Consider the following 26,298-nt stretch of genomic DNA (forward strand, 5'->3'; position numbering starts at 1 on the left):
GCTTTGGGAGGAGCACTGCCACTTACAGTCCATCGAGACTGGAATGTGTAAATGTAAAACTCTGCTCTCTCATCGTGTCTAGGTTGTTAAACCCATTTCCTCACTGCAGCCCAGCTGGCCACTGGCTTCCTCCTGCCTTCCCACCTGCAGGACTATGATCTCAGCTCTCCTTTACCATGGCTGCAGCCAAGAGATCATTTGTGTGGTGACATATTGATCAGGAAAGGTGGGGGAGCACCCCCAAACCTCGGTGTGATCAGCAAAGAAACTGGAGGCAGAGATGTTATAAACCAGTTTAGTGAGATCATGGATAAATTATGCTTTGCTTCATGACAAACTGAATGCCTCCCTAAAAAAATTAAAATGCAAGTATCTTCATCAACATCCCTAATTAAGATGCTTGCATGGAGGGAAAACACTGCTTTTCTTTTTTCCTGCTGATTCCTGCATGGTCAGAGTTTCTCCAGGCTTCCCCTTCCTGATCCCCCCCTAATTTCATAGTCCTGCCTCTCTCACAGCCCCAGCGAGCTCCTTCTCCCCCCGCAGCAGGCTGGAGAAAGCCCCTTTTTGCAAGCAGCTTTAATACCCAGGCTGTTTAGGGCTCGGCTGTCAAAGAAAGCGTGTTCAATGTACAATCAAGGGGCAACGATGCACAAAATTGCACACACACACGAAATGGGAATCTTTTCTCAGTGTGTGTTGAGCTTTGAACGCTTAAGTGATTCCACCTCTCCCTTCCCCATCCAATTATGTGGGCGACACATGATAAGATTGCTAAAGGAATTAGTGAGGGAAATCTTTATACTGCCTAATCAATAGTGTTCTGCTCAGCAGAAGGCATCTCCCCACTCTGGCCTCAGCCATATTCCTGTCTGCCTTCTGAAAACACAAGTCCACCTCCTCTCTATTTGGACTGTGGAGACCAAGAGCTAAAGCCGCAGTGTATCTGTTGAGAATGGTTGTCGCTAAAGAGTTTCTTTCTTGCTATAAAAAAGCCAAAAAAACCCCCCAAAAACCCACAACAAACCAAAACCAAACAACAACAACAACAAAAACCAAAAAACAAAAAAAAAAAAAACACCCCAAAAACACCAAATCAAAAAACAAATATATATAGAGAACTCTGCCAAACCCACATTTCAGGGTTTTGGAGATGTTTGCTGTGTAGGCCAGAGGGACCTTCTGCCCCTTTCTCCTGTATGATCCTTACAGGAATGGCCAAAAATCTTATAAGCAAAGACACTGGATGATAATTTTTCTGAGCATCACTGAGGAAAGACGCCAGATTTTATGGGCCACTAGACAGATCCAATATAGCAAATCCTCTGTTCCACTGTGGATTCTGAGACCAAATTATCAATTAATGTGAAGCATTAAAAAATCCAAATCCCTTTTAGTTCCCTGCAGTCATTAGTGACAAGATACAATATCTATAGCTCAAATGCTTTGCCAGCATCCCCTGGCAGCAAGGCAGAAATTTCACTCCTATTTTTTTCAACATATTTAAAAAAACATATGAGATCAGTGGGTTTTACTCTCAAATTTGACTGCCTCTACATATTTACTTAGATGGAGAAATAAATCAGGTTTGGGTTACTCTCCAGGTTAGTTATTTGTTATTGGAATAAATGCATGCTAATAGATCTGACAGAGGGAGATGTTTCCCTTTCAGCTCTGTGTTTGAGGTAGAATTTGCTTTGTTCTGCACTATATTATATTGATGTTTTTTCCCCACTGCTGGATGACTTCATTTGCTCTGCTCCTTTCCAACATCCATGCCTCTGCCACAGCTGGCTTTAGGATGCAGTTTTATGCATAGGCTTCTCTTCTGTTTTCCCCCAAGTGTAACGCAGAGGCAATTTAAACAAACAGCATGAAACAATTTTCTAAGTCTTTTCCTGTACAATTCCTACCTCAACTTTTTTGGAAGGGAGGTGAGTCAGTCATCCAATGGGCAATTCCCCAAGCAGAATGAGCTGCCAGCTACATTCAGCAGCTCAGTTTCCACTGCTGGTGCAGGGTGGGCAGGTGCCCAGGGCAATGACCAGATGGACACACCCTGTACTGAGGTATTTTGGGTATTCCCCAGGCAGCTCTCAGCCTGAGTTCCTCAGTATTACAGGCAGAAGTATACCCACAAACCACTGTGTTTGCCAACTGCCTTTCCATCTTGGGATTTTGTCCCAGTGGAAACACAAACATCTTCGGAGAGTCAGCAGACTTCGTGCCTGTCATTCACTCTTAATGCGCTCATTGAGATCCCTACCCCTTTTCCTCTCTCCCATTCCCCAAATCTTTCCTACATTGATGCAGAGGAAAATGTAGTGCTGTGTTTCCCGCCCCAGAATTTTGCTTCCCCTGTCCCTTTCTAAACTTTGAGTCCTGGCAGGTTTGTGGGTGATTTGAAGTTGTGGGATAAAGTATTTTCTTCCCCAACCTGCGACAGTACTGATGGGACAAAGACTTTTGGTCCAGTGTAGGGTGATGTGTGAGGTGCTTCACTGGGACATTTGGCCAACAATACCCTTAACTCTGGCTGGCCTAAACTTGTTCAGTGAAGACATCAGGCCTGGGCCTCACTCTGCTGGCAGAGGGAGATGAGTCCCTGCACCATGCCCAGGAGGGCTGGCAATGGGCAAGAAGCAGGATGCTGAAGTACCAGATACAGAGGAAATGCTCAAGCATCCTAAAATTTCTTTTGTCTGGAGAAGAATTCTGGGTCCCTCAAGGGATGACATTCTGTGTGACCATTCTATGTGGCCTCACAGTCCAAGGAGAAGTTTCAGGAGGCTGAGTCCCCCTTGACTCTTGCCCAGCTCACCCTCCCTCTGCACTGGTGCAGGTGATTGTGTGGGGTGTGAAGTGGTTGTCACAGGGGCCAGAGGGTCTCACCTGTGCCATGACCTCACAGCAAAGGTTGTGTAGTGTTGGTATGTTGCAGCCAGCGAAAGACTTTTGGTTCAGTTAAAGACACACCCTTTCCCTTCTTGTCCCCTTGCTTCATCCCCCCCATCCCTCCCTCCCTCTCTCACCCTTCCCTTCTCTTTTGTTTGTCTCCTCCCCTTGTTTTCCCCCATTCACTGTCAGGAAGGGCCGCGTCTGAAGGGCCAGCTCAGCGCAGCGTGGCAGCGACAGAGACTGGCACCGTCGGCAGCTGCAACAGTGAGTGGATCCCCAACCCTGGGGCAGCTGGAAGTGGGGGACTGGTGCTGCTTGGGCATGAAATGACACCTGGGGTTCTGTGGATTTGGGAATAGGTCGGGTCTTGTGCGTTTGGCAGTGAGGGGGCTCTTGTCTGTGATGGGAACTGCACACATTTCTACTATAGCCACTCTCTGGGACTTCCCTGGATGGTGAGATAACATGGGATGAATGCAGAAGTCCTCAGTGCCACCTTCCTCTGTAGGTGTCCTGGCTGTGTCTGCACTAGTGGACAGTGTGGGCTGTCCTTGGCTTCTGATGGCAGCAAGTACAGCATGGTTTGTCTCCATGCAGCTAAACTACCCCATGCCTCCAAGCAGCTTGGCATTTGCACTACTCACTGGGACTGTCCCTGTTCTGTGTTGTCCTCTCAAGAGCTAATTGCACAGTCAAACTGGCATGGGCCAGACCATCTGAGTGGTTGGATTGTCACATGCCAGCCCTGATGCCTTTTGTGTGCTGGTCTGGACACACTCTGGGTGCCTGACTGAGTGTCTGCAGCTGTGATTGAGTGGATGTCACCCAACACTTCCCACTGCTGCTCCCATCCCTTGGCCAGGGGAGAGGTGGTGAGGGGTTGCTGTGAGTTGGAAGCTCTGACAGAGCAAAGGAGTTTGGTTCTGCCAAGGGTGTGGCTGATGGGAGCCACATGAGCCGTGTGAACCTGCAGGGGGTTGGTGACATCTCTGTTCACCCTGCCCTCCCTCCCACAGAGCAAACCCAGCATCCCGTGGTGCTCACTGCAGGATCCTCAGCTCAGTGTCCCCAGCTGTCACAAGCCTCCTCCAAGAAGCTGCAGGGCTGCTGAGGCTGAGCTGCAGGAGCCTGAGAGAGCAGCAAACATCCAACTTGGTTGTCCTGTCGGATTTTTCTGCTGGCACGCAAGGAAATGCTCTGTTGATCCAGACAGTTAGGGAGTCTTTGCTTGAGTCCATTTTGGAAGTGGATGGAGCTAATCCACCCTAAGACACTGCACAGAGCAGCTATGGTCCCTTGTAGTTTAAGGCAGGAAAGTGATGGCTTCCACACCTTATTTCCCAACAGTTTCCCTGTGCCAGCCGTCCCAGAGACGGGCATAAATATTTGCAAAGTAGGCATGACTGGGACGAATCACCTCGGTCCAGTTACTCCAGCCTCCCTGTGGCACTGTGAGGGAGCTGTTTGCTCCTGGCCAGGCGATGCAGGATGAGCTGTCCCACACCAGTGTCAGGTCCACTCCTCCTGCTCCAGAGAATCCCTACAGAAACCCTTCCTGGGGTCTGTGACTGAGCAAGGCTCTGGCACTTCCTGACTCTTGCCAGAACCAAACGGGAGTGTGAGTTTAGATATTGCTGATTTTGCAGGGGATATGTCAGCAGATAAGATTTGCCACTGAAAGGTGATTTTGTTACACTTATGCCTTTCTGAGCCAAAATTGAATTGTGGGGTGTGGATGGGAATTTAGTTCTAAGCACTGATGTAATTTTGTATCCTTGGCCCTGAAGGCAGTTTTAAAAAAAATATTTTCCCCTGTGCCCTGACACTATTTTGTTGCCTTTGAATCATGTCCTTATGACAGAACAGATACTGGGGTTGACCTTTGCAATGTGACATAATAATATGTGACTTCTTTATAGCTCTTTTCATTCAAAATGCTTGGCACACTATGAATCTAATCTTGCAACCACTTGCCACTGGGCCTAGCACTCACTGCTCTAAGCAATCCCTGGGGAAGCCAAAGGAGCACAGAAGTGCTACACCTGGTATTACTTGCAGGATCAGGCCTTGGAGAAATGTAGCACATCTGTGAATAACCACATTTTAGAGAGAGAAAGCCTTACCCTCTCATTTATCATTTTTATTCACTATCAGAATGCCATGCCCAGCACTAACATGACAACCTCCCCTTGTCTACAGTGTCACGGTAGGTGATGCTGGGGCAGTATTCATAGCTATTATCTACCACCCTGTTGCCTTTTTTATTATTTTTTTGCCAGCTCTAAAAGCCTATTAATTAATAAACTACTTTAGCTTATCCTGCACTATTTGATCCTGCAGAAATCACAGCATTTTATCTTATTAGAAAGTAGGAATTAAAGAATTAAAACTACTCAGGGGGAAAAAAGAACATTATCACTTTCTCTGGACATCACTTTCCCTTCTGAAAAAACCTTGCCCTGTACCTTCAAAAACCCCAAGCTCAGCCCCCAGGGCTTGACAAAGGATGGGAATCTCAGATCAGTGAATGCTTGAGCTGAAAACTGCTTTGTGCTCTGCTATGCCTGTTTTGAAAGGGAGAGCAGAGCCAGGTGCAGGGAGAAGAGTCCAGCAGTGAGATCACAGACCTGGACTGTGCTGCAGGTCCCTTCCCTGCTGCTGATGTCCTCTGCCACCATAGGAAATTCCATTAGTTCTCCTGTGCCTCTGTTTGCCGTTGTTAAAGAGTGATCCTTGTTCGTGCTCACCAAGGAGATTCACATGAAAATAAGATTGCAAGGGAGACACTCATTATAGTGTTGTGAAACAGGTAAGTACCTTAGGAATATGCTGAGAGTCTGTGAGCTGAGACATTTGAGGTATTGGTTCACAGGGAGTGAATTTTGGGAGTCCTCAGTGGCTGGAAAATGAAAAGAAGGAAGCAGGTAGGATCCTTGCACCCACCTCTGCCTGGTTTGCTAAAGATTGGTAGAATCAGGAAAGAGAACTGCTCCACCCTCTCGTTGATGAGAACTGGTTAAATCTGGGGGTGGAGACCCACTAACCATCACCAGGTACCTACACACTTCACTACTGTTTGCCATCAGCAGGGCACTGCATCCCCACCACACCCTTAAAAACTCCTTTGAAAAATTACTTCATTAGGAGTAAAGAGATCTGGAAGGGATTCCCTGGATCATCAAATCCAATCCCCTCTTGCATCAATCACATCAGATTTATCCTTTTCATAATCAAGCACCACTACCTAATGTGCTCCTAAGGGGAAGAAGACAGTCCCAGAATCTCATTGCTTTAAATTGTAGCTGCCCCTGATTTCCAGCCTATGCTTAGTCATGGCCCATTTGTTAAACAGCAGGTACCTGGCATAGAAGCAAGAAATTTAACACAGTTTTATTAAAATAACCACCCAGAAATCCTCACCACAAAAATATGCTGAGGTTGCAAAAGAGAACGTGCAAGGTCAGGTAATGATAAAATGGGGAGGCCAGAGCTCACTCCTGCCCCTGCCTTGTAGAACAGATTCCATGTAATCGCCTGCCGTTAAGCCTGAGTGATCCAGGTGAGGAACAAGGCAAAAGAACAAAGGAACCTTTTTGCTATTCTTCACCATCACGTTCATTGTGTAACCCTCTGTCTCTCTTGCCAGGTATAACTAATGCTGAGCTAAACATTTGGCTAGGTTTTTTTTTTTTTTTCCTTTTGCTGACAGGCTTTTCCCTGCCATTTATAGCTTCACTGTACAAGTCATTACCTGAGCAGCATTTTTTAGAAGTCAGTGCATTCACAGGATCATGGAATTGTTTGGATTGAACGGGACATTAAAGACATCTAGTCCCCCTCCCCTGCCATAGGCAGGGACACCTTCCACTGGACCAGGTTGCTCAAAGCCTCATCCAGCCTGGTCTTGAATGCTTTCAAGGGTAGACTTTCATTGGCCTGTTTGGCAGATTAGGAAAGGAATTCCAGAGCTATCAGCCATACCAATCCATGGTGCTTCAAGGGCATCTTCTTCCTCCAAAATGCCCCTGCAATATCCAGTGCAGTCTGACTGACTCCAGATCATGCTAGCACTACCCAGACAGAGGAAAGTGGTGGGTCCAGCAGTCTGCAGAGTACGTTGCATGCCATGAAAATGATGGGATGCTCTAAACCCATGATTTGTCCAGTTAGTTCATCTTAATACACAATGAATGGCAGAGAGGAGAAATTGGTGAGTACAGGCTCAAGTGTAAAAGCTCAGTGTCACCCATCAGGTGGATGATCCAACCCAGCTGTGACCCTATGGCACATGGAGATGGTGCTTAGCTCAGGCCACTGCTGCAGAGCTTGGCCCGAGTGACTAAGGAGGAGTGTTCCTCTGCCAAAAACAGATTTGGATCTAGGACACTGCTATCCCATGTTTGCTTATTTAACTTGGCAGGTATTCAAGTGAAACAGGCACAGAGGGGAGGTATCAGAGCTGATCTTGGTACCCACGTGTGGGATTTTAAGTTTCTATTTCAGTGCTCAAGCTTGGAAAAGAAATGCAAGCATACCCTGCCACCTTCCTTTTTCTTTTTTTTTTAAAGCACTGTTTAAATGTCATAATAATCATATAGTGCCCACCTTAATGTGCTGAACAAATTAAAATATTTTATTAGTCTATAATCTGAAAATCATTACTGTGCTTACCATAAAAAACTGCAGGTCTTCAGAGGGAATGATGTCAGTGGGTCTGAAATGAATGCAAATATATTTTGTTGCCATGAAGATAGCAGGGGTCAGACAGACAGCCCCCAGCCCCAGGGCAGCAGGTTGTTAGCATGGGAATGAAACGCATCTCACAGTGGAGAGGGAGAAAATGGATCTCTTGGCTGATTTTCCTGGAGTTTTGCAGGGTGGATGCCTGGGTCTGTGCCTGGATGGTTGGGATGGTTTCGGAGGACAGAGTTGGTGCTCTTCACACCCACCTCCCTTGCAGTGAGGGTAGGGATGTGCTGCAGGCAGCTCATCCCTGTCATGGCTGAGCTGCTCAGAACCTCTGGCTCCATCCTGCTTCCACTGACAGCATAGGTGCCTGCTCCCCTCAGGCATCCACATGCCCATGGTGCCCTTTCCTCCTGCAGATGATTCTGGATTTGCGTCTCCAAATAACTGCTGCCTAACAGGCAGGAGACAGCTGCATCCAGCTCTAAGAAAGCAGCCCATTCCCAGTGTCCCTGGCAGCTGGTTCCCAGAGAGGCCAGGTGACACTGGACACTCCCAGAGCAGTGGCCCCTGAGTCCCTTGTCCTGCACAGAGCCAGTGGGCTTCTGTTAGGTATTCCTCACCGCATTGGGTGAGTGTCGGATGGTTCAAAGATTAATTACCATTAACTGGCTGTATTTCCATCTCCGTGGAAAGCTGCAGTGGAGAAGACAGGAGTATTGGGATCATTTACCCTGGTATTACACAGCAGATTACCCTGTACTTACGAGGTCACCAGTTACTGTGTAATTAGACCTCCAACGCAGGGAAGTCTGTGATAGGCTTCCAAACCTGTCTTCTCCCTGGTGCCAGAGAAGCAGAGGGATGGCAGCAAAGTGCGGGCTGAAGCCTCATTAGGTGCATTTAAAGCTGTTAAACAGTTTAAAATTCAAGCTGGGGGAGTTGCAATGAGAGGGTAGCAAGGCCACCTGTACCTGTCAGAGAAAGGGAGCGAAAAAAACCCAGCGCAGTTTGTCTAGGAAATGCAGGAAAGCCAAAACAGAAAGGAGGGCTGTGAGGGAGCTCCATGTGCCAGGCAGCTGAATGGCAAAAGGCTTTTGCTCTTCAAGTGACACCAGGGACAGTTTGCCATTGGTGAAGGGCTCTGCTGAGCCAGAAACCCTGTTCATGTCCCTGACCATCCCATGGGATGGTGTCCATGGAGCCAAGGAAGATGCCGCAGTGGATCAGGGCAAAGCCTCTTGCTCCAGATTTCTCTCCTCCATTTCTCATGTGCACCCAAATCAAATACCTACTCACAGAGCATTTGGAAGAATGACAAATGCCTTTGAATATCAAGCACAAATTCCAGTGGCAGCTCATTGCATCTCTTGAGTGGCTAATAAAGCACCAAGCCCATTCTGATCAATATACAGCACGTAGTGCTGTAAAGTGAGATTGTGCCCGCCCCAGGCCACATTGCATTTTGTCTTTATAAACCATGTGTTCTTCAAGCCAAGCAGTCTTTTTTTGGTGGCAGCTCTCTAGAATTTCTGGCTTTCAGTGAGCCAGTGAAACAAATGCTGTTCTGAGGCCCTCCATGTAAAGAACACAAGTTAAAGAGCAAAGAGTGTGTCTCTACAGCAATCATTAGTTTAAATGCTCTTTTATTACATAGTCACATGTCCCAAATTCAGCCCCACAAAGAGCATCCGTATGGTCAACAGCTTCTGAAGAGGTGAGACAGAAACAAAGACAGTGTGAAGCCATTGATTAATGAGGACAGAAAGGGCTGTATGTAAATAATTTGTCTAAAGAATGACCAGAGCGGGGAGATGTGCTACCTGATTGCAAATATTTACAAAGTTGTGAGCTTGAAGGTTAGAAAATGTTGAGAGAAGTATATAGAAATTAGCACAGGGATAATGCGGTGAGGATGAGAGTGGGCAAAATCAGTGTGGCAAGCAGGAAATTTCCATCATGTAGGCAAGATTTGTTTGTGATTTCCTGAGGGAGGCTGTGGGTTGTTCACTGGGATATATGGATTGGCACCCATCAATACCTTAGCAAATCCTTTAGGGCCTGCTCTCAGAAAGGAAAGGGAGAAGAATGAAATTTAATGGGCTTTTTTTTCAGCTCTTCTCTCCCCCCTGTGAAGCATTTTCCTAGGCAGACACGTGTCATTGTGAGGGCACGGTGCACACCCCTAACACTCCTGGTCTAGAATGGCTTATCCAGGGGAGCAAAAGCAGCCACAGCTTTAAGCTCAGCATCTGTAGTCACGTTTATCCTTGAAGTAAATGCTCCAGCAGTGACATAATTGAGGACTGTCCTGTCTGCTCAGCATATGTCTGCAGGGGTCATTCATCCTCTCTGACACTGCAGAACATTAGCGGTTTTTCAGACTCACTTTCTCCTTCCGTCCTTCCGCTTGTGGCTAACCCTAATGGAGAGCTAGTGGCTAGAGACTCTTCTAGGAAAATTGGCCTGTTTGGAGAGCTGACTGTCTTGGAGCAGTCCTATCTTAGGGCAAAGCCAGTCAGATGTGTCCTACCGGGTGCTGGGTTTGTGCAATGGCCCTAGCGGGGCTAGTGGGGGTGGAGGCTCTGCCTGGCTGCAGGCAGGGGAGCAGAAGGCAACTGGTGATATCTGTGATGGCCACTAAGTGTTCGAGGGCTCTAATGGCATCTGGGAACCAGGTTCCTGTGTTTGTGGGTTTGCTTATTTATTTATACTCCTGGCTATATAAAGTAGTGAGGAAGAATTTTAACACAGTGGTTGAAATTCATGGGACTGCAGCAGCTCCGTCTTACTCAAGGGCATCCGGACAACTTGATAGAGAATGGAGGGGACTCAATGCACAGAAAGTCTTAGCTAGAAAATAGAGAAGAGAATGCAAAGCTTGATTCCTTCAAATTTTTAAAATTTAGCTTGCTTTCCAGCAGAATCCTGCAGCCCAACCCCAGCCTCACCATCTGCACATGTCACCATTTTGGCTATTGCTGGTTTTAATTCTTCCGCGTCCTGGTGCCACTGCTGCTCCCCCATGACAGTGAGGCCCAGACAGATGCTGTCAGTGTCCTCTCCTGTGCCTGTTCCTTTTGGGCTGTTGTCATCATCTGCAGCCTCTCCCCTGCTTGCCACACCAGCTTTGGACAGGGATGCTTGAGGCAGGCACAGAAAGGAGATGTCCATGGCAACTTCCCCTAGTTTAGGTCTCAGGAAGTTCAGCCATGAACATCATTGTCCCCAGTGTGTCTCTACAGCATTCTGACTGATGGAGGGTGAGGGTGCAGGTTGGGGTTAGCCCTGCCATGAAATGCAGCATTTCATTCAGCAGTACCAGAGCTGGCACAGCTTTCCCGCTGGCACAGATGAGTTTAATCACATCATTAGTAGGTGTGACACTGCAGCCTCCGATGATGAGCTCTTTATTCTAACACAGCTTTCAGTGTGTTTATCTGAGATGCCATCTGTGCCTGCACTGCCTTCATTAGGAGATAAAGCCTATGTATCTTCTGATGTTACTCTATATTTCTGTGATGTTTCCCTGCTGAGAAACCACTGTTCAACTAGAGGGTGAGAACCCACACCCAAAGGAAAGCAACAATACCCAAAACACTTAAACAGGCCAAATAGACCATTAGGAAGTGCACTGTTTGGAGGAATCCTCAACTGGTACAAGAAAGTGGCTACAAGAAATGATCCAGCTGTTTAATTCCTGAAAGATTTTCATCTTGGTAAAGCAGTAAGGCCCCATGCTTTATTTGAAGTGCTGTGAGTTTTCAGGAAAGCAAGGAACAGTTTTTAATTTAAAAAATACTTTCTATTTTTGTATCTCCATGCCATGCTTGTACGTAGGAGCTTCTGGGTTGCTTGTCCAGGTTTTAGATACAAAATCATTAAGATTTGTGGGTGCAGATCTGAATGTCTAGTCCTCCCCCTCAAAATCTCCCCAGTATATGTTGTATATATTATTAACTGTATACTATATATGCAGCTATATATTTTTGGAGCTGTCCCTTGGTCAACAAACTGGCAGCTTGGTGTGCTCATGGTGTTCTAAAGCTCTTGACAAGATTCACAAAACACAAACCAGGCAGAGCTGCCACATCACAGTCTAGCTGCACATAAAAATAGGGAATGCTTCCATAGAGGGGTGGCATGCCCTGGCTTGTATCAGTTTTCTGTCTTATGCTGCCAGGCCGATGCGCAGCGAATCTGACATTAACAAGAAATAGATTTCCAAACAATCTAGCCTAATGAATTTTGAATATTATCATGATTAATGCTAAGGCATTTGAACTGATTATCCAGTATCCAGAAGTAATGGAGCCTTATCTACATCTTGTGTAGTCCTCAGTCAAGAATGGCTTTGGCTGCAGACAAAGACGAGTGTTGTTGGTAACCCAGAGAGGAGGCACTGGCAGGACAGAGAGAGAGACACGATGGAAAGGGAGATGATGAGACACCCATCTGAAAGCATTTCAGCATGGAGTGATCACACATGCAGGTTCTTTATTGCTGCTATTTCCTAAGCTACATTTCTCAGGCCATTTTCAGACTTGGCTTTTATACTACCAGGTTAAGATTTATTGGGCAAATATTTTTCCTCCTTCCCAAAGCCAGAAACTGGGTTGATTTTCATTCTCTGCATCGCCAAAAGAACAGAATCCTGATGGACATGTTTCTTGCATCATGATGGTTTAATTTAACTTCTATCTGATTAGCCTTTGAGCTATTAAACACTTTTTGTAGCATTACCAGAAAAATGATAAAGCAGATCATTCATGGACAATTTCTGTTGGCACAAGCAGTCTTTGCAGACTCCAGATCCCCTTTAAAGCTGGGAGAGTTGCACTGTCTCATGGGTATTACATGTCTCTGAGCAGGCCTCTCCTAACAAAGTGTTTTCTGATGGAAGGCTCTCCAGCCTTGTGGAGACATCTGGTAAATCTCTAAGGTGCCTGACAAACTGCCTGAGGCTGTAGTTTGAATAGATTTAGTGGCATTCCCAGCCTCTGCTGTTATCTGGGCAGCGACTGTAAGAAAGGTAGCTTTGATGTGTGCCCATCATGTTGTTCCTGTGATGCAGAGGACTTCAGAGGCCACCACCTGCATACACAGACCCGCAGCTGCCCGGTGCCCACCCACAGCTAAGCAGGGACCTTCAGGTCTCCTGGGAAGCTGACCAGAGAATCCTTTCCCAGCACTACCACTTTGCCCTCTGTGCTCCTAATGTGGGGCTCTGTCCTTCAGCCCGGGAAATCAGGTTGGTCACCTCTCCTCCACCTGGGAAGGGTCTGGCAGCAACCTCTAGGACAAGGGTTTAGGACCTGCTAGGAGCTGGTGGTGCCCTCACTGGCCTCTTTACTACATGTTTTACAAACTACGTGTCCTCTGCTCCCACAGCCCCCCAGCTGCATAAGGCATGGGTGGGGCTCCTCACAGTTTGTATCCTGATATTGGAGATCTTGGCTTCTGGAGCTTTACTCGGATGAATATGGAACTGGCCATTCCTCTGCAGGCTGACTGTGCAGCTGTTTCCAAGCAGTGAGTGCAGCTGGTTTGAATTTTGGGGAAAAAGGTGAAGAATGAGTTGTAGTAAGGTGCACACCAAGCAGATTATTGGCAAACATAATTAAAAATATATGTGCAATTTCTCCTCTGTTTCCCTTGTCTTAACCATCCACTGCTTTACCTCTGGCATTTTTAGACAGTAGATAATACGGCTGAGAGGACTCTTGGGCACAGGCAGCTCTTAGAGCAGCAGTGATTTATCTCAGACCGTTTTGAGGTAGCAGAATTTACCTCTAGCTACGGCCACCCTTCCATGCCTGCCCTCCCTCATTTCCATAAGTAATTGGCAGGTTGTTAATGGCTCATTAGGAATGCTGAAAACCGTGGGATTAAAACACACTCAGTGGAGCAGAGATGAGGGGTAGGGGGGAAAGGCCGCTGGCCCTGCTTGCAAACTACACCGCTTGATTCAACGTGATTCGGAATTACAGGTCATAAAGCAACTAGATTGTTAAATGAAGTAAGGAAAAACAATGTCAATGGCAGGTTTTATTTTTAGACTCATGTTTAAACACAGTATGTGCATCTAGGGGGAACAAACAGTCCCTTGCCAAACAGTCCTACTGACAGCAGGAAGCTCTCACCCCTTTCTCGGTTTCACATTAACCCTGCCTGGTCAGTGTTTCCTGCTCCTGAACAAGTCCATCTGGCTCCTTACATCACCTCATGGCAGGGACATTTGGTTCCTTTTCCCATGTTCTCTCTGGGTAAATTCAATCTTCTCCCCTCTAGCAGCAGGCAGGGAGCATGTCCCTTTCCTTGGACACACTGGGACAGCCAGCACAGCTCCACGCAAGTTAGAGAAACATCTCCAGGTTGCTTTGTGCATTCTGTAAATCTCAAAAATCCCTAGAAAACTGCTGTGGAATGTCTTTGGTTTCTGGCATGCAGGGAGGCAAGCAGCCAGCCTTTTGCGGTGGCACTGCCAGGGCCTGCAGTGGAGGAGATGGTTGCTGTAGCCAGTGGGAATTGTGAGAGGATCACACCTGCTCTTCCCGGAGAGTGGAGCGTGGTGAGGACACAGCCAAGTTGAAAAGTTTGATGGGAGGTTTTTTGTTGTTTGCTGACTGTTTAATCTCACGTTCGGCACTGGCTGTGGCAGCAGTGACTGCAAAGGCACAAGGGGTGAAGGCAAGGACAGGGCTGTGATGGCTTTTGAATCACTTAGAGGAGGCTCAGCCCGTGGGCTGGTGCAGCCATAACTCACAGTGCCTTTCCATGAGGAGAACACCTTGGAGATTTTTGGAGGCCAGAGTAATTCTGGCAATGGTGCAGTCTCAGATATAGCTAGGACCTTTCTTCCTGGATAAACTGAAAGGAAATTACAGATAAAGCACTTGGGAATCACATCCAGTCATAATTTGCAGTTAAATTCAGCAACCTCTGATCTAAACTACTTGGGTACTTAAGAGCCTACTAAGGTGACAGTTGAAACCATGAAGTGGGGACAGCTAAGGTGCAGCAAAGCTCTGCTCTGTCTGGCATGTCAGAGTTAATCCCTCTGCTTTGTATAAGGTGCCCAGAAATCTGTCAGGACTCACAAGGGCAAAATACTGACACATCTGAAAAATTTCTCAGTGCAGCTGGATCCAGACTGAAGGCAAGGAAGGAGTGTCTCCTCCTGGATCCCCAGCCAGGAGCATGTGCTGCTCTTTGCATCACCCTGAGAAGTCATCTCCTTGTGCCCCAACCTGAACTGACAAACATTGACTCACAATCTACAGCAATTTTGTTTGTTGTTCTCCAGGAGCTCAACTTAGCCAAACAGAGCAGCTTTTCCTCCTTCTTGCTTTTTTTTTTTTTTCTTTTTTTTTTTCTTTTTTTTTTTTTTTTTGTCCTTACATCCTCTCAGATGACCCTGAGAGCCACCTGTGGCTCTTATTCACACAAAGCTGTCCAGAGCTGCTGAATTAACAACACATCCTGCCTGCAGCAGGAATCAGCATGTCCTGATGGGGACTTACAGCTGGCTGCCAGGGAAAGGCTCAGAGCTGGATCACCCAGCTCCTAGTGCTGAGCTCTAAATGACATATGATTTGGTGTGGTCCAGCCTGGGATGGCATCCAGGTCTGCAATGAAACAAGAGCCCACATCACCCCCACTTACAGCAGCAGGAACAGAGATGGCAATCAGAGAATGTGTGTCTTATCACTAGGTTGAGGGGATTGAGCGTTGAGTGGAATTTCCTGGAGAGAAATGGTGCCAAGGTCTCCACTACTGCTATGTGATTCTCTACAAACTCAAATGTCTCCTCTTCCTGCACAAAAACGGGAAGTTCAAATAATGCTGCATGATACAAAGACACCTACAGTGGTTCTTGTGATCTTCCCAAGGCAGGAGCAGGAGCAGAAGCTCCATCAGTGTGCCAGAAGCAGGAGGAAAGTTGTCAAATGACCTTGGAGAGCAAATGTCAAATGACCAAGGAAAACAAAAGCACTGGGTTTGAGGTTTTTTGGGTTTTTTTGCTTGTTTTGTTTGGATTTCTTTGTTTTGTTTGTTTTTTATTTCAACATTGCAAAGGAAACTGCTCAAAAAGAAAAATAAGACACAGCCTAAGGGTATGCTGGAGACCAAATCCCATTCTGAGCTGAGATCCATGGAGGTGCCTTCTAGCTGTGAGTGTAGAAAAGATGGCTCAGTGGTTCTCCTTTGAATGCAGCTTTGGGCTACAGCCCTGGTACTGGTATGTGAGCTGGGAAGGGGAAAAACAGTGCTTCCCACCAAAAGCTGCCTTTCATGTGCCAGTATCTGTATTCCCACCAGTCCCAAATTTGCATGAATTTTCAGCCCTACTCAGGTTTTCATTTCCAGGTTATCTCTGCTGGTGGCCCAAACTATGGATTTATTTTACAGTCTATGCTGAACACTGCTGCTTCAGTACCTGCCGCTGTACTATCAGACTCACCGGGGGATAACATGTCATCTTTTCCTTTCCTAATCAGCTGGATGTCATTCAGAAAGCTGGGACAAGGAGAACTTTTCCCCCAGACACCAGCTTTTCTTGGTAGCAGACAAACCTCAAGTCTTATAATACTACTTGTACATAGCACTTATATAGCTTTACATCCTCAAAGTGCTGTACTAGCATTAAGTAATTATCTCTCTCCCTAATGGCCATTAATGCTGGCCTTTCATGAACCTCCCCCAGCTCCCCGAGGTTCATATCTAATCCAGCAATAAGCTGCTCAGGGGGAGTGGCTGGCTATCTTGAAAGTCCAGGGGCTTGGATGTGTAATGAGGCTTCAGAGCAGGGGCCAGGTGGCCTGGAGTATCAGAAACACAGGGCTGTGGATCAGATCATGCCCTTGGGAGCATCCACTAGAAAGGGATGGAATCGAGTAGGTGATACTGTGATCTTGAAATGGAGAGGAAGAAAACTTTGGCTGCTCAGAGGATGTGCACTGATTGCTCTATTTATTACCAGGATAGCATTGTGAATGGTAAGAGCAGAGCAGAGGGAATAACGTGTCAGTATGGGCATGGGGAGCTGATCTAGGGAGAGAAAGTTAGCTAAAAATGTCAAACAAAGCTAGACAGCCATGGCAATGGGATAAAGAGGCCAGTCTGCAGGTCTGTGAAGCATTAAAATAACAAGGGGAAAGGGCAAGCTTGGCAGCATCATAGGATTTAAAGAGGGGAGCAGAAGAGGATTTACTGGTCTTATTTGCTTGCAAGCAGAGCCCTCTTCCAAGCTATGGAGTGTCTCCAGGAGAGATGTTGTAATGCCACTGTTTCAGGACATTTTACCTTTGGGGAAGGTGAGCCTACCCATCCCTTACTCCCAAGAGAAATGGAGAAGATGGTGTGGGAAGATGACATGGCTGTTTTAGAGACATCTCAGAAGTAACATGCTCTTAACAAACACCAGTCCTGCATGGTCACTTATTTCTGAAACCTGCTAGACCCAGCTCTGAGCAAGCAGAAGCAGAAATAAACTTTCACCTTCTCCCTAAGGGCATGATAATGATTCTTTCCAAAGCCAAGGGTATGCCTTGTAAGCTGGCTTTGCAAAAGAAGAAAACAGCACCCTATTTTTCAGCCTGATTTAATAGCATCATTTTGCTTTTATGCTTCTGGCAATGGCTGGTCCTGTAAAACAAGTATGTGGCTGTGGGAATCACGTGCCAGTCTACAGTGGCAGAACACAGCTCACAATCACTACATGTTATGCAAAGGATTTCTGTCACCCTGGACACACTCTGCTTCCTGTGGCATCACTAGCACAATCCCTCTGTGCTCAGCTCTAAATCATTTTGCTTCATCATCAAATAACAGGTTATGGCTGACTGCAGACCAGGAGGACTTGGTGTTCACTTACTGCACAGCTTCAGAGCAGGGCCTTTCCCTGCCTTCCTGCATCTGTTTTCTCATCTGTGAAATGGGAATTTTAATCCTAATCAGTTTGCAAGGGAAGCAGTAAGGGATAGTCAAAGGCAATCCTTTAAAGTGTAATAGTCAGCCTTACGTGTTGGGTTAGACATTGGAGTGGGTTTATGGTAGAGTTTAATTGATGCCTGTTCTGCTTATGGCTGGTAAGTGCAAGGCTAAATCTTTGCTGTCAAAAATGTGGCACCTTGTTTGAGATGCAAAGGATGTCTCTGCAAGGAACAACTAATCTCTGAGCATAGCTGAGCTGTATTTTGGGATCCACAAATTTCAGGGCACTGCCTGTTTGAATTTTTTTCCTCAGATTAATTTGATTATTAGTTATTACCACATTAATTTGTAGTAAAAGCTGTGTCTCACATGGCTGGAAGGAATGCTTTGTCTGTTCCTGAACTTCAACCTATGAGCTAAGCCAAGGTTGTGTTGTCATATCTTTGGGACAGCTCTTGACTGTGTATGTCATTTTGCTGGCAGATCTTCACTAGGGTATGTCTGGAGGAGACCAAAGACCTTGGCTTTATTTTAGCTTATTAGAATTGAGATGGCACCACTGGCTTCTATGCTCTGCTTTCAGGGCCAGATCCTGGAGTGGTGTAAATCAGGACCCTACCATTCGAGTAGTGCTGCTGTGAAGCTGTCTGTGTAAGCTGAGGGCCTGGTTCACACATTCTGAACTGCTCTAAGACCTGTGCAAAAGGGAGTTAACTGTGCTCAGCACATTGTACTACCTGTAATCCCAAATGATCCTGCAAGATTCAGGATATTGCAAATGTAGAGAGCTTTTCAACAAGTAATCATTTTGAGATTGCTGGAAAACTGAAGGGTTAGTGCTACTTAAAGGAGAATAAAATAAGCATTAGCACAAAAGAGTTTTTGCAACAAGCAAGTTTGATGTATGTCCTGTTCTGCTTATAATGTTTCCTCAGAGCCCTTTGCAAGAAGGGGAAGCAACTCGTAAAAGATGGGAAAGTAGGGAAGAGCTAAATTTGCAGCCAGGGTTTCAAAGGAACAAACAAAGAAAAGCACATTTCCATTTCCATTACGGCAAAACATTCTTGGGAGTTCAGAGCAGCAAGCTGAGAACACGCCAGCCAAGCCTCCTCTAAACAGGAGGTGTGGAGCTGCAATGAGCTTTTTATCTTCAAACATCTGCACTCAGGAAAGAAAGACCTTCCTGAGACTTTTAAAAATCCTCTTTTTTGAGGGAGGGTCTGTTTCGGAGTAAGGGAAGGGGCTGCTCTGCAGCCCTTTGAGTATAATACTGTAAACCTGAGTCTAAATTCTGTCAAACCCCACAGAAATCTGAACCCCTCCATGCAGAAAGCCAGCTGAGCATCCTACCCCTTTCACACTCTGTTCCAACACACCTCCCTCTTGCTTCCAGGCACTGCAGTGTCCCTGTACTGACCCTTCCCCACACTAGTTCTGCTTTAATCAGTCAAAAAAACCTGTGGAAAAAACCTGGCAGCTCAGAGGAGAGCTTTATGTTTGCAAAAGAAATGTTTTCATCTGAGCAAGCACAACAGTCTCATTACTTGAATGGGCACACATATGCTGGAATCCTGCATAGCCGATACCTTCTCCCCTCATCCTTTGTAGGACCAGAAAGATTTCTGTTTGGTTCAGCTGCAGTGCTACAAAGTTATTAGCACTGCTTTTTTGGTGTCCCTAATGAGTCAAGCAGTCTTCCAAGCAGCTCCACAAAAGCACTTTTCTCATCACTGCTAAGCCTCGGACACTTTACCCTCAGCAGAAACTAGTGTGGAGAGTTGCAACCCTGCTGCTTCCAGCACTGGTTGGTCATGGCAATTAGCTGTTTCCCCACAGATGGAGCTTCTTGTGCAGAAGAACAGAACAGAAAAAAAACTTGCCCTGCTCAGAGAAACTTGTTTAGGAATCTCTAGTGAATTCAAAGGTAAATCCATCTTTGGAACTGTTTGCATGTGTCCTGCAAGCCTCCTGTGTGTACCTGGTGGATTCATGTGCCTTACAGAAGGGCTGACTCTGACATGAGGAAGTGCCTTTCTCTGGCTTGGCATACCCCAGTTTTATTCACCTGTGGGCTCTTCCAATTCCAAACTCTCCAAAGGGACTGGCTTTCCCTCCTCCATTAAGTTATGGGCATATCCCTGCCTGTAAAAGTCTGTTCTCTACCTACTGCACACCTTTTGCAGTGTGGTCCTGCAGTCATTTACATACGGAAAACACTCTCTGAAAAGGTCTGTAGCACATTTTTGTAACGCAAAACCTTTCATGCAATTAGGTGATGCACGATGCCTGAGCATTGCTTTTACAGAACCTTTCTGAAGAGGGACAGCCCTCATCCTGTATCTCTGGTGGGTGCCTCGGAGAATTGAGGCCCTGAAATGCTTTGCTGACCACTCTTGTCTGTGTCCATGTTCACCAGACTGTAGGGCTGGAGTATGTTCTTGGCATTTTGCATTTGACCGCCTTACCAGCCCATTTTGGGTGGAGAGGATGTAATCTATCTTGATACATTTCACTCCCTGTGTGTCTCATTAACCGGGTGGGATTGGTGGGTAAACCCAGGAGTGGTAGGGGAGGCAGGAGCCAGCCCAGCTTTTTGGAACAGCTCCTTGTTTCTGTATTTCATAGGGAGGCCTTGAGTTTGTGCACATCATGTCAGGGCTGACTTGGTGTGGGGTCCTCAGGCACTGGAGCGGGCTCCACAGGGAAGTGCTCACAGCTCCGAGCCTGGCAGAGCTCAAGGAGCATTTGGACAATGCTCTCAGGCATATGGTGTGGTTTTTGGGGTGTCCTGCATAGGGCCAGGCCAATTAAATCATTAGATCAATGATCTAATTCTATGACCCCTTCCTCAGGACTGTCGCCACTCAGATTTCCCTGTGCCTTTGTTCTCACCCAGGTTGGAGGACACACCATGCTGCCTATCCGCTGGATGCCCCCAGAGAGCATCATGTACAGGAAATTCACAACAGAGAGTGACGTCTGGAGCTTCGGGGTGATCCTCTGGGAGATCTTCACATATGGGAAGCAGCCCTGGTTCCAGCTCTCAAACACAGAGGTACAACAGTGATGAGACACCTCAGCTGAAAACTGTATTTTTTTGCCTTCTCTCCTTTCCAGGCTGTTTGCAAAGAAAGTCGTACATGGATGGTCCCCTCCTTGGCACTCCCGTGGTGAAGCCATAGGATAAGTGTCATTATCTCAGTTTAAGAGCTGGGAAAACTGAGGCCTGCAGGAATCAAAGAGCTCTGCCAAAGCCATGTACTGGCTAATCCTCAACCCCTCGCTGCTAGGTTCCTGACGTATCTGTCATATCTCATAAACTCTCTGGGTCCTGCCAGAACTGGGGATACCCAAATTACTGCTGGGATCTAAGTCATGCCTTGAATTTCCCCTGGTTTCTCCTTTTGTAGCTAAAGCTCTTACTGCAGGCTCCAGTTTGAGAGAAATTGTTTTAAGCCTGATACATTGCATGTGAGACATTTCCTTGGGGTTTTTGCCATTGGGATATCTATAATATAGTTTTCTCCAGTCCACTAAGGGTGGAACCCATGGAGCTTGTTTGCCCTTGTTATTTCTTTGACTAGCAAAAGTTGCAGCCCACCAGGACAGGGCTGCAGTGTAAAAATGTTGAGGGAAGGCTGGCTGGGATTAGCAGGGTGTCACTGCTGAGGTTTGAGGCACATCAGCAGAAACGCATTGGAAGATTTTTGCTTGGAATAGCAGGAGGTATTATAGAAGAGGAAAAAGATGCATTGACATAGCAGTGTGTGGGAACCTTGAACATTTTTATCCTACTGTGTATCTAATGGATTTCAGAAATTTCACCTTTTGTAATGAAAAATGTGCATTTTCTGCTTTCTGGATACAGATCCCTTAATTAAGTGAGTTGCAGAGATGGCAAATCCGAGGTGTTGCTTTACAGCTCTAATACTTGCCCATTCGTGTGCTCAATGGGGCCTGACTGTATATCCCAAAGTAGCACACGCAAACATTTTAGAGGCACAAACAACAGAATCGACAGAGACAGAAGTTATTTGTCACGCTATTTAATGAGTTGCTCTTGCATTTCCCTGCGAGGGTAAATACAAACACGCACAAATGAGCACGTGGAGCTTGAACATGGGCAGTAGGCACGTTGGAGTGTGACAGCTCAGCTTTGCTGATGCATTCTGCCTCAGTTTCCTTTGCAGAGCAGTAGGGCTGAAAATAGCCACCCTTAACCTTGAGTGTGTCTTGGTTTGCTCCCATCCCTGGGGTAAAGTGTCATCCTTCCCTTACCTGTTGGTGTATCTACGTTCTGCCTGCTGACCACAGTGTCCTGGTGGGAGGGAACCACATCAGCTCTCATCAGTCTAATTTTTCACAGTTTGTGGAGGGATGGGCATAATCCATGTAGCTGCAGAGGACTGACACCTCCACCAGCTCCTGGATGGTTTGGCATCAGAGCAAGTCCCTGTGGCAGCCCAGATGCAGTGCCAGAGCCCTGTGGAGAGGCAGAGCCCATGGAGGGACAGGTCAATGAGGCTGTGCCAGGCTTCTGGCTGCCAGGACCGGGCCAGGAGCAAGCACCAGGCTGGCCTAGCATTGCTCCTGCTGGCTGTTGGCGTTGTCAAGGCTGGGATGCCCATTCCCTCCTGTGCCACCTGCGTGGCTTAATACCCCCACTGCATTTTCAGCTGCTTTTTCCAAGGCTGGGAGGAACTCTCTGAGCAGAGGAACAAGGTGGGGCACCACTCAGCCAGTCCATTAACTTCTCTCCTCGCCTTTCCTTTGCTCTGGAGAGAAAGAGCCCAGCACAAGGCTCCTGTGCATGTCCAGGATGTCTTGACAGGAACTATAACTCACCTCCTCCCCATAGTGAGCAGCCAGCAGCTCTGTGGTAATGCAGGCTTCTCTTCATGCTGTGTCTCGCTCTCCTCTCTTTCAGCGGGTCCTAATCTCTCCCCTCTGTATTTATATGCAAACAGCACAGTGATAAGTATCCCTTGAGCTGCGTGGTGGGACCATTACTATTCATAAATGATAAACTCCAAACACCTCTTGCTGGGTGGCTTCCCTCAACACACTGCTTGGGACTGGTGTTTATCTGCAGAGCGTGGCAGGTCGCTCGCACGCTGCAATGCTGGGACTCATCAGCCCCAACCAAGGAGGCCAGGCAGTAATAGCAGCTCTCTGGAAACTCATATTTCCTTCTTCTTTTCACTCATTTCTCCAGTAAACAATACACAAAGAGACCCTTAGGGGAGTCCTTTCCAATGGCATCCCTCCGAAGACACTTTACTGTTATCCAGGACCTCACATTTTTCTCATTAGCAGCATCGATCTGACCCAAAACAGAATGATAGCATTGTAAATTTTTTTTTCTCCTTCACAGATGTGATTTGACATGAAATTTCATTCTTTTCGTTGCTCTTCTATGTCAGAGAGAGGAGCAGTATGTAGGAAAAGATGCTCTGAACTCTTCCTTATAAACCTCTCCTGGGCCTTGCAATGGAAAGGACTCTTGGTTTTCAGACAAGAAAAATATCATTTCAGCTGTGCAAAATAATACTGTACTTTGGGGATTTTAAGACTTTTTTGCCTTCTTCATTTAGCAGGAAAAACTGACATCATAAATTAAAACTTATTTCATTTGCTTGTGACCTCCTCTTTGGAGAGTGCATTGAGGTAGGTAGGTGCCAAACAGGGAAGGTTTTTGGGATCTGAAAAACCGCAGCTGGAGACAAACGTTTCACAGTAAAATTACCATTAGCAACAAAGACGTGAGCACTGAGGTTGTGCAGGTCTGAGGTTTGGCTTCTCAGTGCTCCCATTTGCTGAATGGTGCCACATCAGCCAAGCAGCATCAGGGACAGGACATCCTCCATAAACTGTCCAACTGGTGTTCAGTGTTTCTTTCCTTTCTTTCTTTTAGGTCATTGAGTGCATTACCCAAGGCCGAGTTTTGGAAAGGCCCCGAGTCTGCCCCAAGGAGGTTTACGACATCATGTTGGGCTGCTGGCAGAGGGAACCTCAGCAACGGCTCAACATCAAGGAGATCTACAAGATCCTCCATGCTCTGGGCAAGGCCACACCAATCTACCTGGACATCCTTGGCTAGCAGTGGCCACTTGTTGGAAGTCCCTGCTCCTTCCTCCCGTCCTTCCTTCCCTCTCCCCCTCCCAAACCCTTTGCCCCTCAGCTCCCAAGCAAACATCTTCATATAAACTCAAGTGCCTGCTACACATACAACACTGAAAACAAAAAGAAAAGCAAAACAAAAAAGCAAACCAACAAAAATCCCACAGAACAACCTGTAAGGCAGTTTTGGCTTATATATATTTATAGATATCTCTCTCTATATAACTTCCACACCAATACAGAAAGAAGCTGCTGTTACAGAAAATTGTGAGACTATATATATTAAAAAAAAGAAACAAAAAAGGGAGAAAAAGTACTTAAAATATATATATAATTAAAAAGGAAAAAAAAAAAAAAAAAAGAGAAAGAAAGGAGAAGGTATCTTTCCCCCGAGCAATCAAGCAGTGAAATGTAACCCTGCTGTGAGTATGGTTCGGGCTGCTGGGCAAGGCTCTAGACTGGCTGTGGCAGTGATGCCATCCTGGGTAGGAGCCCCAGGAAGAAAGCCTTGCCCTGGTTGTATGATATGCACTGAATGTGTGAAATCAGTCCTCCCTTTTCGTCCTTGCCTCCCTCCCTCCTTGCCAGCCCGCAGGTGATGGGCACAAAGCCAGGGCAGTGCCCCTGGATGAACTCTCTTTTACCAACCCCTTCCTCTTAGTCCCTCCTCATCCCTTTCTGCCTTCCTGTCTTTTTCCTCCCTCCAACATTTCAGGACAATTTTTCTAATTTGCTGATTCTTAAATGTATAGACTCAAGGCTTTCGAATACACAGTCAAAGGATTGTGGCACCTACGGGTAAAACACACCCCGGGCAGCAGCCGCCCTCCCGCAGGCCGCAGGCTCCTGCCCCAGCCCTCCCCTGCCCCGTGCCGGCTGCTGCCAGAGCTGGGAGAGCAGCGGGACCAAAGGAGGAGTCGAGGCGGGGTCCTGGGGACCCGGTCCCGAATCATCCCCAACCCATTCCAGGGTGTGGGACAGGAGTGCTGCTCACCCAGGGCGTCCAGTGCAGGCGTCGCTTTGGGAGGAACAACCCCGCTCCTCCCTGCCCCTGTGGCTGTTCGTGGCCATGGGGTTGTTCCCCCGCCCTCAGCTGTCTGCACCAGGGCCAAATTGGCCCCCGGTGTAAACTTCTGGTGAGCAGGATTGGACCCTTGCTCCCCGCATGGGGGAAAGGCTACAGGGTGCAGACAGTTGGGAACACGCCTGCCACCCTGCTGGGTATGTCTGTGGGATCAGCACATCCCGGAGCTCTTCCCCCCATCGTCTCCCCTTCCCCATTCCTGCCCCATGCCTCAGCCCAAGCCTCAGGCACAAGCCAGCGGGGGACAGGGAGGGGGACCAGGCTTGTGAGATGGCTGGGAACCTACCAACACCTGCCTGCTGCTCCCTTGCCATTCTCCTCACGTCCCCATCCCCTGAAAGGATTGATGCATCTGCCTTTGAGCTGTTGTGAAATGCAGAGGCTGAAGAATAGCTCCACAGGCAGCCCCGGGAGGAGGGGGGAAGGAGGGGAAGGTGCCTTCAGGAGCAGACGGCTCAGCGGATGGCCACAGCGGCCAGCCTTGCATCTCAATGAGGAGAAAGGCCTGACAGGCAGCAAAAGGGGGTGCTAGGGACAGGGAGGGAGAGGCAGCAGCATCCTCACTGCAGCCGATCTCCCCGGAGCGGAAAATAATCCCGACCTGGGGAAACACTCAGATGCTGAATCCTGCCTGAACAGACTGGGCTGAGAATACAAAACCTTTCTGGGCCTTTTTTTTAATATGGATAATGGAGGATGAGGGGGAACCGCAGCTTGGCAGCTGCTCTCAGGAGGCAGGGAGCGGGAGGTGCAGGCATTGTCAAGGCAATTTTGAGAAGGCAACAACTGCCAGCACAAAAATAGCCTGCTCGGATGTGGCACTTGTGGAAGGCAATGCAGATGGGGGAAGAGGGGACAGACAAGGGATCTTGGCTCCTTCACCATGGCCGGAGTAATATTCATGTCCAGGATGCAAGGGGAGCTAAGTGACTGGTTATGGCTTGCACTGAAAGGGAAGATCTTGCATCCTCTCCCCATCCCCCATGTCTCCTGACAATCAATATCTCTCACTCATGGCACGGTCCGGACCTGTCTGATGGCTTCAGATAGAGGCAGGGGACACTGCTAAAGGAGGACTGTGGTGGAAACAGCAGCTGTGGGTTTATTCTGTGCTTGTGTAATGAGCAGTGAGAGCCTGGGGTGGGAGATGATGGGTGGCAGTAGCCATGTGGGAGTAAGGACACAACTTTCCTCTGCCTGCTACAGAGATCTGGGCTAGTGGGACAGACTCCTGCCAGTGGGACCTGGACAGACTGCCACTGGACAGGCACCAGGTGCTCAAAGCATCACCAAGGATGGCATGGTCACAGACCATGGGCTCAGCACCAGGAGTCCACACACAGGAGCTCTGTACCATGCTGCCTCTCCATAGCAGGATCTTGCTCTTTTTGGAGAAGATATCCTGCCTACTTAGGTCCAGCTTTGAAAGGGGAAAAGACTGGTTAAAAGGCTGCTGGCCCCAGCCTGGCTCCCTTTTTGTGCAGGCTGCTTTGGCTGAAAGGATTGGAAATTCGGCACAGGGAGAGAAGAAGCAATGTCTGTTAATTGTCCAGCATCTCCAGAAGAAAACCCTT

General features: G+C 47.4%; 1 protein-coding gene across 2 annotated transcripts in view; it reads left to right on the plus strand.

Annotated features, from left to right (window-relative positions):
* Positions 1 to 24,347, plus strand: part of NTRK3 (neurotrophic receptor tyrosine kinase 3) — a 206,906-nt gene extending 182,559 nt beyond the window's left edge. The window contains exons 16-18 of one of the 2 annotated variants that reach the window (XM_066196725.1): positions 3,088 to 3,162; positions 20,417 to 20,575; positions 23,435 to 24,347. In XM_066196725.1, coding sequence (XP_066052822.1) covers positions 3,088 to 3,162; positions 20,417 to 20,575; positions 23,435 to 23,620 — 420 coding nt within the window. In that variant the 3' untranslated portion in view covers positions 23,621 to 24,347. The remainder of the gene's footprint in view (positions 1 to 3,087; positions 3,163 to 20,416; positions 20,576 to 23,434) is intronic. The other variant, XM_066196726.1, reaches the window with a different exon arrangement.
* Positions 24,348 to 26,298: the final 1,951 nt, after the last annotated feature.

Source organism: Chamaea fasciata, unplaced genomic scaffold (assembly GCF_029207755.1).
Source record: "Chamaea fasciata isolate MVZ Bird 193981 ecotype frontalis unplaced genomic scaffold, bChaFas1.0.hap1 SCAF_14, whole genome shotgun sequence".
NCBI classification, from domain to species: Eukaryota; Metazoa; Chordata; class Aves; order Passeriformes; family Sylviidae; genus Chamaea; species Chamaea fasciata.